Source organism: Dipteris shenzhenensis, chromosome 6 (genome assembly GCF_047967505.1).
Source record: "Dipteris shenzhenensis isolate YYH24624 ecotype China chromosome 6, Dip_SZ_1.0, whole genome shotgun sequence".
Taxonomy (NCBI): domain Eukaryota; kingdom Viridiplantae; phylum Streptophyta; class Polypodiopsida; order Gleicheniales; family Dipteridaceae; genus Dipteris; species Dipteris shenzhenensis.
In genome coordinates this window covers 57,543,495-57,559,899 of record NC_141601.1, presented here as the reverse complement: position 1 = coordinate 57,559,899, position 16,405 = coordinate 57,543,495, and the positions used below count along the sequence as shown (strand labels likewise).

General features: G+C 51.8%; 1 protein-coding gene across 4 annotated transcripts in view; it reads left to right on the top strand.

The window, feature by feature from the left end:
- Positions 1-16,405, top strand: part of LOC147901405 (glycerol-3-phosphate acyltransferase 9-like) — an 89,019-nt gene that overhangs the window by 26,196 nt on the left and 46,418 nt on the right. For all 4 annotated transcript variants that reach the window (XM_087375535.1, XM_087375539.1, XM_087375534.1 and 1 more), the window contains 4 exons: positions 1,160-1,255; positions 1,462-1,558; positions 1,819-1,906; positions 1,981-2,077. In XM_087375535.1, the coding sequence (XP_087231661.1) occupies positions 1,160-1,255; positions 1,462-1,558; positions 1,819-1,906; positions 1,981-2,077 (378 nt within the window). The remainder of the gene's footprint in view (positions 1-1,159; positions 1,256-1,461; positions 1,559-1,818; positions 1,907-1,980; positions 2,078-16,405) is intronic.

Here is a 16,405-nt window from a genome sequence, read left to right as displayed (position 1 = left end):
TATCCAAGTGCAATTGTATATATCTCTTTGTTGCTACTCTAAATTGATGAAGCTGTGATATAGTTACCATGGAACGACGTTCCAACATCCATAATGCCTAAAATGCCGTTCTGGACAAAGGAAACGTCCCGGAATGATCCTAGACAAGGAGTTACCATGGAATGGCGTTTGGTGTTCCAGATCGCAGTCCGAAACGTGTTCTGGACCTAGATCTGGTGTTCCAAACCAAAATTTGGTGTTCCAACAGTGTTTCGGGCTTAAATCTGGCCTTCCAATAGCGTTCTGGACATAGATCTGGTGTTCTGGACCTAGATTTGGTGTTGGAATGAAAAGTTTAGAGCTGCTAAATATCTTATGACGTGGCATACCCGTTCCCGTTCCCCCTTACTGGAACGTTCCTGTTCCAGATCCGAGTTCCCGGAACGTTCCCATTCCCGGGTAACTATGAGCTATGCAAGCTCTTATTCATGTATACTCCATTCCAACATGCATCTATGAGCATCTTGAAAAGGTTTGTAAAAATAGTCCATAAATTCCTTTGTCCAAATTGTTAAAGAGCACAAAGTGGTTTGGGGTTGCATTTCGTTCCATTGTGCAGAGCTGCCAAATCATGACGTTAGGACTTTGGGTTTCAAGAATCCACGCTTGATATCCAAACGTTTAAGAGATTTTTTAGACAGAGGATTGTCTTATAGTCTGGTCATGCTTGAAAGAGGCCTGGCAGGAGTCAGAAGATTCCATTGTATTATTTCCTTTTTGGAATGTAAATTCCCTGTTAGAGAGTCCCCTCATCTGGTCTGTAAATTTGTGAGTATTGATCTCTTCCTTGCTTTATATCCTTCTCTAATGCGGTCGTTTCTTGACGTTTGGTCGTTTGATGTGGTTCTGCTCTTTTTTTTTTGCAAAAAAGAGACTTCTAATAAGTAAGAAAGAAACTTGCTAGAGCAAGCTCTGAGTGGAAATACATCATGCTAAGCATCTAATAAAAACACCTCAGAAAAATGATGTGGTTCTGCTCTAAGGTCTGGTTGCTTGCAAATTGCTAATTGAGTTTGCAATCATGTGAGTTTATCTAGTACCTTAAGAGTTCAGAAGGATTAGTGATTCATTATCATTCCAAATTAGGCTCAAGATAGCTTTTTTGTTGTGATTACTACAGAGAGGCTTGGTGGAGCTTATTTGTAGTGTTTTTGTAGCCTCATGGACTGGGGTTGTGAAGTATCATGGACCTCGACCCAGCAGAAGGGCAAGACAGGTAAGGTGATGCTCTAAGATAAATATCTTGTGAATCAAACATGATAAAACACAATCAATCCATTATGATATCTATCTTGTGAGTCAATTATGTTCCATAACTATCAATTCTTATCTCAAAAAATGCAAAAAATGGACCTATCTTCAATATAAGCGATTCTTGTCTCAAAAAGTGTGGAAAATGGACTTGTTTATTATATATGGCAGGTCTTTGTAGCTAATCACACTTCCATGATTGACTTCATCATTTTGGAGCAAATGACTGCCTTTGCTGTCATTATGCAAAAACACCCTGGGTGGGTTGGTGAGCTGTCCTATCTCTGCACCAAACTTCTGAGAGCAGCACTTCGCAGTAGCATTTCTATTCTTAGATACTCTAGACTATAACTAATGATCTGCCTGTCAAATTCACCTTCCATGAGCTTTAATAGCAGTTTCATTGTTTTCATGATGGTGCTAGTAATGCTGCAGGTCTCAATACTCAATTGATGAGAATTTCTATTTTTCAGTGCATGCATATTAATTGTCAAATTTTTACCAGTTTGTAATCATTTACACTTGTAGGACTGTTACAGACGACTATCCTAGAGAGTCTTGGGTGCATCTGGTTTAAACGTACAGAGACGAAAGACCGGGAAGTTGTAGCCAAAAAGTGAGTTGAAATGAAGATCAGCAATTCTTGTAGAATTTTAAAATGGCTGGATTCAGGAGCACTTTGCATTGCAGGCTGAAGCAACACATTGAAGACCCAGAGAACAATCCTTTGCTTATATTTCCAGAAGGTACCTGTGTAAACAATGAATATACTGTGATGTTTAAAAAGGTACGCTGAGGTTTTTTTAATGCACATGAATTTGCTAATGTAATATAAAATACTTATTGCAGTGTGTATGTAGTCAACTTCTATCTTATAGAAAAAATGAATCATGACGCTTTTCTTGTTCTAGCTTCAAGATAAAGAATGAGAGAGGAGGTTTTTGGGTGCAAAGAATGGCTGCTCTTGCATAAGATCCTAACCTTCAGTGCAATTGGAGCTTCTGGGCTGCTGCTCCTCCCCGCGTCCTCCCTTGTTGCCCCCTCTCAGCCTCTCCCCCTCCCTTGCTGCCTCCTCTCTCAGCCTCTCCCCCTCCCTCAGCCTCCCCGTCCCTCCCTCAGCCTTCCCCCTTCCCCTTGCTGTCCCACCCCCCTCTCCCTAGCTCCTCCCCTTCCTGCCCTGCTCCCCTGCCCCTTCCTAGCCCCTCTCCCTACCCACCCTGCTCCCCCGCCCCCCTCCCTAGCCCCTCCTTTACCCCCGCCCTCTCCTAGCCCCTCTCTTGGGGCTGCAGGCTGCCCCCCTGCTGCTCTCATCTCCGCCTCCCCTTCAGCCTTTCCACCCTCCCCCCACCCCCCCTCCACACCTACCTGCCTATCCGCTCCTCATCTCCCTTTTCTACCTAGCCCTTTACTTGAGCAGCATGTTTCCTCTTCTTCTCTTCGGACCTATTCTATCAATAGAGGCAAGGGAGTTCATCCCCTTCACCTTCTTCGAACATAGATTCTATGCACTTCAGTTACACGTGTGGTTGATAGGAACTCACTTTCTGTCCTAGCAGATATGGCGGAGATTTGTGCCCTCCACATTTGGGGATGTTGTTATTGGATTTCCTATTGACAGAGCATCTCCTTCCATAGGTGTTGGGGTTCTCTCCCTTGTAGATTTTCCTCCCCTTGGTAGTCTTGGCAAGAGGGTTTCTCCTCAAGAGAGGAGGTTTGTTTCCGCTACCCAATTGGGTAAGGTGTTCCATCCAACTCCCTCCCACCGATGAGGATTGCACGTGGAACATGCAGTGCAATGAAGGAGGTCGGGGCTGAATTGGTGAAGCGCCAGAGATGGGGAAGAGGAGAGGCGAGAGGAAGGGGAGAGAGAGAGGTAGGAGGGAAAAGGGGGTAGAGGGACAGGAAGAGAGAGAGAGGAGGAGTAAGGGGAAGAGAGATAAGGAGCAGGTAGCAGGAAGGAGGTGGAAGAGTAGATAGGATTAGATGTCACATCAAAAAGTGAGTACAAATGGTCGGGAGATGGACTTCCACACTATCTCCTTTTTTTGCCATGTCTAGGCCTGAACATCCCCTAGAGGAATTAGCCTAACCCTCACTAACTTGGCCCAATCTTGGCCTTCATTACATCCATCCCTCCTCAGAAACAAATTTGTCCTCAAAATTGCAGGTGATAGTCAGGCACCAGGGCCCCCTGCTGTAAAAAGGACATGCTTTATCATGCATGCCACCGGGGTCAAAAGGAAATATGATATATTCCTTTGCCTTGGGTGTTGTGGCACCTCTGGTGCATGTGGCTGGTAATCCATCCTGGCAAGATCATTATTCATAATCACGCAAGTTCTAGCTGTCTCATGGGTTTTGTTGTGCACGATGCATTGTGTTTTGCTGTCCACTTTTGTCCACATGGGGAGCATTGCTTGCTTTTCCATATACCCACATCTTAGCTTCAATGAGCTGTCTTTGCATTGCCTCTCTAGTTATTCTGTCCTCACCAAATGTGAAGAACTGAAAATTGTCTTCACTATAGCTGCTGTGTTTGGACTTCTGAGTGTCTCTAATCCCTCAGCATCCCATGGATCTAGAGTTCTCACATATGAGACAACATAGGGCTCCAATTCTTGGATGCTAGGATGTACATCTTTTGTATTTCTTCCAAAGATGGCACAATTGCTGAAACATGGTGCATCTAGCCTCTGAACAGCCAAATAACCTGAGAGAGACAAATCAGGTCTGCTAGGAGTCATGTAGGCATGGTCCCATAAACTTTCCTTGTCTCTGGATACACCAAAGTCCGACCCCCAGACAACAAAATAATCAAACACATTGTTTGAAACTATTTTGGTAGACCAAGGAGGGGGCATTGGATGAAACAACAAAATGTTTGACCTCCATTTGCTTTGGCCTGAAAAGGGTTAGCTGTCCATGTTGCTGTGGTAGTAAAGAAGACAACACAAACATGCACGGAGAACAAAGGATATCAGCCATGTGCAACCCAAAGTGCATGTGCTGACCCATAGTCTTGGGTATGCATGCCATATCGACTGCATCTGAGCATCATTGAGCAAGTTGTCTTTGCCATAGTGCTCAAATACAACTAACCAAGATCAGTCAAGCCCTCTGAAGAGTACGCCTTCTGTGTTGAAGGAGAGGCATGAGCTGGCATACATTGACATTCAAGATATGCTGAAACCAAATCTGTAACCAAATTACCATTGGCTGGCTGGATGCTTCTGCCCCTTTTCCCACACACAACATCAGCAGGTTGCATGTAGCATGAACATTAAACTTGGAAAGACAAGGCCTAGCCATACATTCTCGTCCAATCATTCTGTTCCAACTGGCTCCTTCAAGCTCAGCTAGATCTTTTGCAAAGCTACCTCTGCTTAAGCTCTCCATACAAGGACAATTTCCAAGATTGATATCATTGTAGGGTTTTCAATCAGCTGATAAATGAGGTTCCATATATCCTCGTTGTGAAACGACTGAAATAGTGGCATGCACATAAGGCTCTGTAATGCATTACCCCATGAAAAGAATTGCATCAAAATTTTCAGATCCATTGCCACAATGCTCAAATCTGGAAGTCCAATGGCTTCATTTCCGTCCAGGCTTGAAAGCATGTCTATTGAGCAGCCATTCATTTCACCATCATGATTCCCTTCTATGATTACATTTTACATTTGGCAATGAAGGAACTGGCAAACATATGGGTGATCTCCCTGTGATAGCAACACCCATGGACCTTCCTTGTTGGTAAGCTGTATTAAATGCATGCAGCATAAAGAAGCATAATGCCCTGATGGCAAATATGCCAAAATTTGTGGCCCAAAAACATCAACATCACACTACATTAGGACAGCAATCATAGCAGCTGTATATTGGGGCTTGTCTTGCTGGCTTATGTCTGCAACTTGCTGGACAAAGAACCATTTTACATATTTCTGAATTTCTAGCTCATAGGCTAGTGGTATCTGCAAGTTACTGGTAGGCAACGTCGATGAACTATAAGTAATAGTCCTCACATCACCCTCATGGGTCTGTTCAGCCTCATCATGTGCACATGGATTTGCTTTTGCGAGTGCCAATACATGGCAGCATTTATCACATGTTGTACCAAGCACGAGGACACCCTTGCAAAGTTCTGCCCTTGCATTTACAGCAATCCTATGAGATGCCATTGTTCTCCTAATGGCTGCGAAGTGTAGCAAGCAAAACTCCCAACTATACTCACCTAGTGAGCAGCAGTGAAGGGCATCAGTTATGTTGAAGTTGTGGCCATATTCCTTACTGTCATGCTCTTGAATGTGTTGTGACACAACTTCAGGATTAAAACTGTCATGCATATCTTGTTCATGCTGCACAAGCTCCTCCTTGTCACTGTGGGTAAGTTTACTTGGGCATCCATTGCTATCATCTGTGTGGTCTTCTATATTTTCTTCCTTTATGAAGACCATACAATGCTGGATACTCACCCCCTCCTCAAAAACTTTGTCCTCAAAGTTTGCATGCCTAGAAGGATCGAGTGTAAGTGCAACAACATCCTTATCTTGCTGTGAATCTTCATCAATATCACAGATTTGCTCATCATTGCTTGGCGCCTCATCTATCTTTTCACCCATCAGGTCTTCTTCATTGTCACGGTTATATAGGCTACGTTGAATATAGGCATTTCTTCCATTAGTGTGCTGAACTGCCAGGGCATCATCTGGAGCATTGTATAGATCCTGCAAACTGATATAACAGCCCCCTTGCTGTCCACATTCGTTTCCATCATGTGGCCTGCTGCTTTTATTTGAGCAGCTATCCCAACATAGCCCTTTTGTAATTGCAGCTGTAAAAGCCTGGAAACAACAGCATCTTCATTACTAGGGAGAGCATAGCTCCTCTAGGCATCATAGCTCCAGGAGACTCTTTGGGTGGATCGATATCCTTCCCATCCCCATCATTTTGGTGCATAGAAGGACGCGTGCAATGTGCATGACCTCTCCGACCTTCTCACAAATTTGTTCGCCGATTTGTTGGCCCATTTGCTTCTCTGCCATGCTCTGAAGCATCACTGATGAAGCATCCATGAATTTAACCCTTGTGCCATCAAGCGTGTGCATTGCAAAACTAGGAGGTATACCCTTGGGTGCTCCCGAAATGACAGCTTTTGTTCATAGCCATTTAAGCTGCTATTTTCATTAGAACACTTCTCCCCACAACATCCTTTAGTATTTGCAGCTGCAGTCAATTGGCAACAACCATAGTTTTGTCCTGCATCCAAAGGCATCATCCATCGCTTTAAAGCTTGGTTTGGCTGCATGCTAGGGAGTGGCATAACATGGCTAGACTGAATTACAAGCATTGGCCTGACTACATTCTCCCCAGATGTTGGGTGTCTACTTTTATAGGCTTGCATAGCCTTTGGCATCATTCCCCTCGGCATCATAGCTCCAACAACAGGTTGCTCTATGGCATTTGTATCTCGACATTTAGCATAGGACATTGCTGTCAAATCTAACAACTGAATATGTAAGGTACAACCACCATCATATATATCCCGACCATGCTAGGTAGTTCGTGCTTGCAGTGCACTAGCTTGTGAGGCAAAATACATTTCAGCTTGCTGTCCACCTGAAACTTGATGCATAACAATCTTCTCAATAAGCCCAAAAGGCGAAAATACCTGATGCAACACATCCAATGTAATGGGGTACAACATATTGTTTTTTTTGCCGAAAAAACAGTGCTAATTATATTACTTCGAAAACAAGATACAAGAGGTCAGCATTGCAATTGACGGGCTGCGTTCACAAATCGGACGCAGCCCAAAAGGTAACAAAAAGTAAAGCTCTCTCTCACGGAGGGATCAGGCGAGTGTGAATGAACAGCCAGAGAGGTGGTGAGTAGCGCCACTGAAGGCCGTGCGAAGTATGCTCGAAGAAGAGGCCCTGTGTGTCCCAAACCCGTAGGAAACGTCTCCGCTTCGGCCGGCCCGGGAGTCTCCCTGTATCTGGTCCCACTGGCCTCTGAGGGTGTGTATAGTCTCACTCCAGATGTCAGTCATGATCTGGGCAGTCGATAAGGGAGTGCCACCGAGGATCTGCGCGCAGCGCGAGGTCCAAATGTGCCATCCTGCGATGCTGCTAATAATCTCCCTGACTGGCCGCCTCTCCTGAGATCCTGTGCCAGCCTCTGCCAGGTGCGGCGGAATGCTCTCGAGCGGCCCCCACGTCCCTTGTGTGACAAGGAATGTGGGGTCCTGCTGACATGCCTCGAACAAGTGATGAAAACCAGGTGCGGTGCTGCACCAGTAGAACGCGCCCCAAGTGATCAAACCTAGCTCCGGTGCTGCGCGAGTAAGGATCCCGAAGGTCCACCTCCACACTTCCTGGGTGCGAGTGCAGCTCCATAGGCAGTGTTTTGGTGACTCCTCGTCCTCATGACAGATCTGACAACGTCCGTCCTGACCTATCTGCCGCAACCAGCTCCCTACTGGAAGACCTTTGTGGGCGAGAAGCCACAGGAAGTAGGAGATCTTCCGCGGCCGCCAGCTCTCCCACAAGGCCTTCCAGAAGGCCTGCAAAAATAATCTGGAAATACCCTGAGCATACCAACTGGGCCGCTGGGTGGGAGGGCGGCTCTGCATCCTCCCGAGAACTCGCCTGCCCAATGTCGTGCTGTAGGCAAAGAAAGAGGTTGGCCCCTGACCTGTCACAATCTCTGGCCATCTCCACTCTCCTGGGTCCCAATCAAGCTCTGACAAGGCCCGCCCCTCCCAGAGCCAGAGTCGCCAAAGCTGCAGCTGATCCTGCTCTATGCTAGGATCGGTCCGCCAAACCTTCCCCACGAGGCCTACGACCCGAACCCTGTGCCATGGGAGTAGGGGGTCGATGAGCACATTCTCTCTCCTGAGACGGCCGTCCCCCATAACCGCGAAGAAGGAAACAGAGGAGTCGTCCATCCGACCTGCAACCACCAGTGGGATGCCACGGGGGGGTGAACTGTCCCAGCCAACGGTCATCACCAGGCATGAGGATCTGAAACTCGGGTGGAACCAACCAATCAGCTGGAATCGCTCCATCTATCTCCGTACGTCTCGCCTGAGCTCCACGGGCACCTCCAGCTGCGTCTGCAAGATCAGCGGTCTCCAAATGTCTGTACGTGTCCCTCCGAACTCGAAGGGACCGGGCTGGCCCCCGCATCCAGCCGTCCCACCTGATGTGTGATCTCTCCCCCAGCTGAAGGCCCTCGGCATCTCTGACCTGATCGTTCCAGATAAGCGGCTGGCGATCGATCTCCTGACAGCTAGGAGGGGACTGAATGAGACTGAGGCGGAGCCGCCTCCAAACCATGAGGAGGCTACGAACGAGTGGGAAGCGGGGCTGAGTGAGCGGGGCGGAAGTGAAGATCCACCTGAGGGATGGTAGCCACTCTCCACATCGGCGCGGGACACAAGAACCGACCCCCTGCTGAAGTAACATCTTCCACGTTTGTCCCCCCGGGGTCAAACCGCGGATAACTAGCTTGCCTAACAGGGCCTGACTCTGAAGCTCTGGATCGATGACCCCCAGGCCACCCTCAGCCTGCGAAAGAATGACTGTCTGCCAAGCAACCCTAGCTCTGGTATCTCTGAGACCATCCCCCGCGGACCACAGGAAGTTCCGAACCAACCTCCTAAGCTGTGCCACGCTGGATCTCGAGAAACACCAACAGGAAGCCACATACCAAGCCGTGGCTAGGAGGACCTGGTTAACTACCAGGGCGCGACCTGCAAGGGAGAGCTTAGCAGTGCTGCAGAAAGCCAGCTTCCGTCGAATGGAATCTAGCACCGGGAGAAACTGCTGAGCCGGCGTGATATCCAGGCCGACCTAAAAGCCGAGATATCTAGCTGTCTGTCCCCGCGGGATCCACCTGAAACCCAAAAACCTCCCCCACTGAGAGCACGCCCCGGGGTTTGTGAGAAAACCAACTGATTTGTTCCAGTTGATTTTCGCACCGGCTGCCGAACAGAAGACCTCTAGGGCCATTCTCACCCTCTCCAGCATCATCTCATCATCCTGGACATACAGTGCTATGTCATCCGCATACTCCGAGTCCAGGAGCTCCGTGTCCTCCCTGAGGGGAAGGCGAACACCCCGGATCCCGGTAGACCTCGGGCCCGAAGGTAGTATGTCATAGCCTCGGCGAAGAAGAGAAACAGGTAAGGAGCAAGGGGGCAGCCCTGACGCACTGATCTCTCCAAGCGAAAACGCTCTCCCATCCTGCCGCCAATGATGACCCTGCTAGAAGCTGTCCTGTATAACGCTGAAATACCCTGAATCCATCCTGCTGGGAAACCTAGTCGCTCCAGAGTCCCCTCCAGGAAGGACTAGTCCACTCGATCGTAGGCCTTCTCAAAGTCGAGAAGTAGGATGGCTAAATGTGACCCACTGTGCTGAGCCCACTCCGCCGCCTCTGAGAAGGTGAAGACATTATCCAGGATACTGCGATCCTGGACAAAGCCTGTCTGAGTGTCATGAATGAGGTCTGGAAGTAGAGGCCGAACTCTGGCGCTGATCATCTTGGCAAGGATTTTGTAGGCAGTGGTGAGGAGGGTGATCGGGCGCCACTGACGGATCTCCTGTCGATCTCCTCCCTTCGGGATGAGGCAAATCAGTCCCGAGGAGAGGCTCTCTGGCATATATCCGCTGCTGAAAATCCTCTGAAGAGCTGCTAGGAGGGGCTGATGGATCTGATCCCAGAAGGAGGTGAAGAAAGCTCGGGATAGCCCATCCTCGCCAGGGCATTTTTGCCCGTCGATGGCCATCAAGGCCTCCAACATCTCGTCCGTAGTGAACGGTGCCAACAACGTCGCCTGCATGCTGGGTTGGACCAGGGATGGAATGTGCCTCCACACCTCCTCACGGGAGCGTCGAGTGCGAGGGGCAAGCTGCTCCTGCTGGAAAAGAGTCCTGTAGAAGTCGGTAGCCAACCCCAAGACCTCACTCGAATCAGTAACGATGTGCCCCTCCGCTGTCCTAAGACTCCGTAGCTGATCACCTGCTGCTCTCTGGCCATGTGTGCTGAAGAACTCCCTGCACATCCGGTCGCCCTTCCGAGCCCAGAAAGAGAGAGAGGCGTGATAGGAAAACTCTGAACGGCGCTGGAGAGTCTCCTCAAGAAGGGCTCTGGCTCGAAGGGCCTAGATCCGAAGCTCCTCCGACTCGGGGCTGCCTGCTGGAGTCGCTGAATGGAGGCGAGGTCCCTCCGAAGAGCTCTCTCTCTCCCCCACCACTCCTGTCGAACCTGTAGGGCTGCGAGCTGGCAAATCTGGCTGGACTCCTACAAAGCCTGTGCCACCGAATCAACCAGATCCACGCACTCGCCCCAATCTCTGTCCCAAAGGCTACCGATATTGCTGCGCACGTCCTCCCTCGAGAAGATGGAGTCGGGGATTCGGCACGAACGGGGGGGAAGGGCCTGAATTGCCGAGTCTAATGATAAGAGCACAGGCGCATGTTCGGAAAGTGTCGTCCCTGGAACTATACCCGCCTGACCGCCTCTGCTGATGGCCCAGTCACTGACATAAAATCTATCCAGCCTCTCCAGGAGTCTGCCTCCTTCCCTGCGGAAGCCCCACGAGAAGTCCAAGCTCCCGTGCCAACGACGGAAGGACGGGTCTCTCCAGTTGTCCCTACCTCCTGTCGCGAAGATAAATGAGTCCCAAGCGGACTGCTCTGCCTGACACATGCCTGTAAACTCTAGTCCTCTGCCCTGCTGGTCCTCCAAGGTCTCCAGATTGTTGAAGTCACCTCCAACAATCCAGGAATCCATGTCTGGGAGAATCCCTGTGAGTGTCCTCCAGAAGGTGGCTCTGCACCGGAGATCTGTGGGAGCATAAATGTTTAGGATTCCTATTCTGGAACCCTCCAACTCCAGGCCTACCCAGAGGGCCCGGCCTGGGATCAACGTGCCATGACCAAAAACTCCCTGGGCTAACTGCTCGCACACGGAAGTACAGACACCTCCACTCCTCCCCTGTGTGCCGATCGAGGGCTCCCAATAAGTGTGAGAACGTCCAGGGAGAATCTTCCCGCAGCTACGGGAATGAGCCACAGAAAGCTTGTGCTCCTGGAGCAAAAGTATATCCAAACGACCAATCACTGCTGGCTGAAGTTCCTGTCGCAAAATGAGCTTCCTGGGACCACGGGTGCCAGAAGAATGAAACCCGTTCACATTCTAGGATACGAGGTGTAGGCTCATGGTGAGGATTGGGAGGCTGCGAACAACTGTCTGCTCGCAATCGAAGTCGATGAAGAAGCTGACAATTCGGAGTGGAGGCGCTGCCGCTTATGAGAAGGTTTGGAGGGGGAGGCGGGGTCGTCCTGCCCGTTCTTCAACACCTTCAGCAAAGGCGAGAGGCCTTTGGTGCCAAAAGAATGAAACCCGTTCACATTCCAGGAGACAAGGTGTAGGCTCATGGTGAGGACTAGGAGGCTGCGAACAACTGTCTGCTCGCGGCAGATGTCGATGAAGAAGCTGACATTTCGGAGTGGAGGCGCTGACGCTTATGAGAAGGTTTGGAGGGGGAGGCGGGGTCGTCCTACCCGTTCTTCAACACCTTTAGCAAAGGCGAGAGGCCTTTGGTGCCATGAGCAAATGCTTTCTTGAGCCAGCTCAAGATCTCTGAAGTAGTCATCCCGTAGAAGGCTCGGAGTTTCTGAGGGGTCCAGGCTCTGACATCCTCGGGGAGGGGCCATGACAGAGGGGGCCTGAGGATCACAATCAATCTGAAGCGTTTGGCGGCGCAACGCCACCGCAGGCGCACGTCACCCTCGGACCACTGAGTCTCGAGAAGCTGCCCACCGGACGGGCCTATCCAGGAGCAAACCTGAGCGTGCGTCTGCTCTCTGAGAGCCTCCCAGACCGAGTCGTCTGTCCAAGTCTCGGTGCCGTCGCTGAGGAACGTGAAAGCAAAGCTAGGGCCATCCCTCGGGGCCAAGGCTGCGATCTTCCCATCCGCCCCTTTGCGGAGCGGGAAGATACTGATGTCGAGACACGCAGGGAAGGTCCCAAGGTCGGCTACATCTAAGTAGTCCCAGGGGCCAGATCTGTAAAAGTCGCGAGGAAGCTCTCTCTCCTGAAGCTGAGGCCCACCAGAGTCTGCAACTGAGGGGCTAGCGGACAGGGAAGCCTGCTCCAGTGGTGGTGTAGACTCAGGGTGTCCTGCCTGTGGAGGGGAAGGGGGAGGTGGCTGGGGGGTAGGCAACTCAGATTCCACGGAGGCGACTAGCGGGGGGGTGGAGGAGGGGGAGTGGGGGCTGCCCTCGGCTGAGGAACCATCGGTACAGCTGACACTGCAGGGGAACTGAGAGAAACAGGGGGGGGGATGGGGCTGCACCTGGGACTGGGGCTGAGAAGGAGGAGGAGACTGAAGAGGAAGAGGCGGGGGCTGAAGCTGCGGGTCGGGAAGGGTGGGGTGCGACTAGGGAAGGGGCTGGGACTGAGTGGAAAGGGGCTGGGGAGCGGAAGAGAGGGGGACCTGAGGCTGTGGAGGGCGGGTTACCGTCGAAGAAGAAGCTCTCCCAGGACCCTGGGGCGGCTGCCTGTCAGGTCTCTGAGGTGCTGCTGCAGGTTGGGTAACCTCTGCCTCCTTGCCTTTATGGGAAATCTTCTTGTTCTTTCCTCTTTTCCTTCTAACCTCAGTCCAACCGCCAGCTAACTCTGGACCGGACTCCGGCTGCCTCTGCTCCTCCTGACGTGGCTGCCCGGAGGGGGGGGGAGGGGGCGGAGGGGGAGGGGGCAGGGGGGGCCGAGAGGAACTGGCGAATCGTGGACAAATCGCAGCCAAGTGCCCAAAGCCGTGACACCTTAGGCACTGGCGTGGCTGTCCGGTGACTACCATGCTCTGGGTGATGCTGCCGGCATCTGTCACGATCTCGATCACTGTAGGGAGAGTCGCAGGGTCCGCCACAGCCACACGGACTCGGGGGGCTCTTGCCGTAGTCACCGCATCGGCGAAAGTGTCGTGCATAACCCAGCCAAAGTGGGAGCCCAGGTCCCTGACAATCGGCCGCGGCTCAGCAGCAAGACCTGGAAAAACTAGCGTCACTGGATGGCGAGGTATGCGGAACCGAGCATCAAAATCCGCTGCACTGAATCCACGGTACCAAGGGACTATCATAATGATCTTTCCATCCACAGACGTGGGGGAACCAGCAATCAGGTTGCTCGTAGCTTTCACATTGGAGAGTTTGAGCCAGAAGATGCCCCTTCCCATAAGGGCCACCTCCTCAATATGGCCGTCCTCTAGCAAGAGAGTGGACTGGAGCCAGTCCCTGATGGCTGATCTGGAGGGGGAATGTTTAATGACTCTGCCATAGACAGAGGTAAGGGCAAAGTCATTGGCAACCTCCTGAACCCGAGACGATTGTTGCTCTGTCAAGATGACGCGGTAGGCATCTGGAGAGGGAGGGTCCGACTGGGCCTCCGGTTCCGGGCAGGGAGCCGCCATACCGCCAAGACAAACTGCGAGACCTCCGATGAAGAAGAGGCTGCCACCCAAAAAAGGGGGGATAGATGCGGGGGGGTCGAGCCTGGGTGTGAAGAAGACGGGTGAGGCGAGCCGGGGCGACGTGAGTTGGGTGGGGAAGCGGAGGCGCAAGCGAGAGCGGAGGCGGAGAGAGGGCGGAGGGCGGTGGAAACGAGGGCGGGAGGTGGGGGGGCGGAGGTGGCGGGGGGTGGGGGCTGAGGATGGAGGGCGTGTGAGGTGAGGAGGCGGGAGTGGGGGGGGCGGGGCGGGGCGGGAGGGGGCGGAAGGGCGGGAGGGCGGGGGGCAAGCGTAGCGAGGGGGCGGGGGGTGAAGCGGGGGGGCGGGGGGCGGGCGAAGCGAGGGGGCGGGGGGGTGAGGCGGAGAGGCTAGGAGGGGGGGTGAGGCGTAGCGAGAGGGCGGAGTGGGGCGGAGGGGCGAGGGGGATGAGGGCGGAGAGGCGAGGGGTGAGGGCGGGTGAGGGCGCAGTGGGGTGAGGCGGAGGGGCGAGGGGGTGAGCGCGAAGAGGCGAGGGGGTGAGGGCGGAGAGGCGAGGGGGTGAGAGCGGAGTGGCGAGGGGGGTGAGAGCGGAGAGGCGAGGGGGTGCTGCAGGCGGCAGCGGCGGGGGTGAGGCGGAGGGCGAGGGGGTGAGGGCGGAGAGGCAGGGGGGGTGAGGGCGGTCGAGGCGGGGGGGAGCTAGGGGGGGGTAGAGGTTGCAGGAGGGAGGGGGAGGGCTCGCAGGAGCTAGATTTCATTCGGTACAACATATTGTTGGTAATCAAAAGGATTCCATGCGGCTGTGAATCATCCCCACTTTGAAGGTGTCCTAATCTTGTTGCGTGCTGCATAAAGCCCTGCATAAGCTGTCCAAAACTAGAGGATGGCATCCCATGTTCCCTTCATACGCATAAGGCTGTCCCATGGTGTGCATTAAACCTTCGTGGCTGTCCCACTATGCCAAATACATGCACATGTGCTCACTTTTTGCCTGTCTCAAAGCTTAAAATGTAATGGGGAGGCTAGGAAGAAGGTGCCAAAACAGGGTCGATTGTCCACGGAGAAGGTTTGAGAAAGCGGCTTCAAAATGGAGATGAAGTGACTCCAAACAAGGCTGTGAAAGGCCCCTGGAAATTTTAACTTTTTGGCCCCTTTTTTTTGTTTTTTGTTTTTTTGGGGGGGTTTTCCCAAGTCACCTAGGACGGTTATGACAGCCCTAACCTAAGACCACTAAAACTGTTAGGGCACTGACTTAGGCTAACCTAACCCTCTAACTAAACCCAAGCTACCTAACCAAACTTACTAACCTAACTAGACTTAAACCTAACCTAGCTAGCTAAGTGACTAAACCTAAACCTAACCCACTAACTAAATCCAACTAACTAACCAGACCTACTACCCTAACTATAACCTAGACTAATCAAGAACCTTAGGCGTGTGGAAAAAAAAATGACAGCGCGGCACGTCGTGAAGGCGCAGGCTGTAGAGATATGCACAGAGGTGGAGTGGGCTGCAATCCATGGCTGCGTGGGCTGCACAAGGCGTTGCGGGTATCCAATCCATGGTGGTGAATCGGCAGCGTGTAGCTCGTAGTCGGCAACGTGCAGCAGATCTGGCGCGGATGGGCGAAACTGAGCATCCCTGCTCCTTGTTTGGGCTTGGCACGCTTACATGCGAGCTGGTGTTGGGCCTCACCCTCATGCTGAAGGCTTGGTGGCTTTGGAGCCTCGCGTTTGTGGGCATCTTGCACGGGAAGGGCTAGCGTAGAACTATAGGAGGAGCTTGGCAGGTGTGATCAGTACAGCCGTCGATGGAGTTTACTACAAGGCTTGTTGTTTGAGCTATGCAAGTTGTTGGCGTAGCTCATCCAGCGTGTAGTCCGGCGTTGGTATTGGCCTGGCGGCTGATGGAATTTGGGATGAAGGGGAAACAAAGGTGCCAGGGTTGGAGTTCTGATACCAATGCAATGAAGGAGGCCGGGCTGAATTGGTGAAGTGCCACAGATGGCAGGAAAGGGGGAAGAGGAGAGGGGAGAGGAAGGGGAGAGAGAGAGAGATAGGAGGGAAAAGGGGGTAGAGGGAGAGGAAGAGAGAGAGAGGAGGAGTAAGGGGAAGAGAGATAGGGAGAAGGTAGTAGGAAGGAGGTGGAAGAGTAGATAGGATTAGATGTCACATCAAAAAGTGAGTACAAATGGTCGGGAGGTGGACTTATATAGTCTCCCTCCACACTCTCCTTTTTTTGCCCTCTCTAGGCCTGAACATCCCCTAGAGGAATTAGCCTAACCCTCACTAACTTGGCCCAATCTTGGCCTTGATTACATGCAGGGCCTTGGTGGTGTGCCCCATCGTTGCCATAGGAAGCTGATCCGTAATAATCAGCTTTATCTAGTTGTTATAGGGGGTCCCATTGACATTCTTTTGATCCAGGAACACAAATTGGGTGCCAGAGATTATGCCAAGTCAGATAATACACTTTTCGGGTATACTTTTTGGTCACCTACAGCTGCCACTAGGGGAGGCACTTGCATTTGAGTTTGGTAGTTGGACACGCAGTTAGCTCCGTGGATTCTCTTTTTGATTGGGGGACGTAAGGTTGCACCCAATGACAGTGGGGATGGTGTCCTTA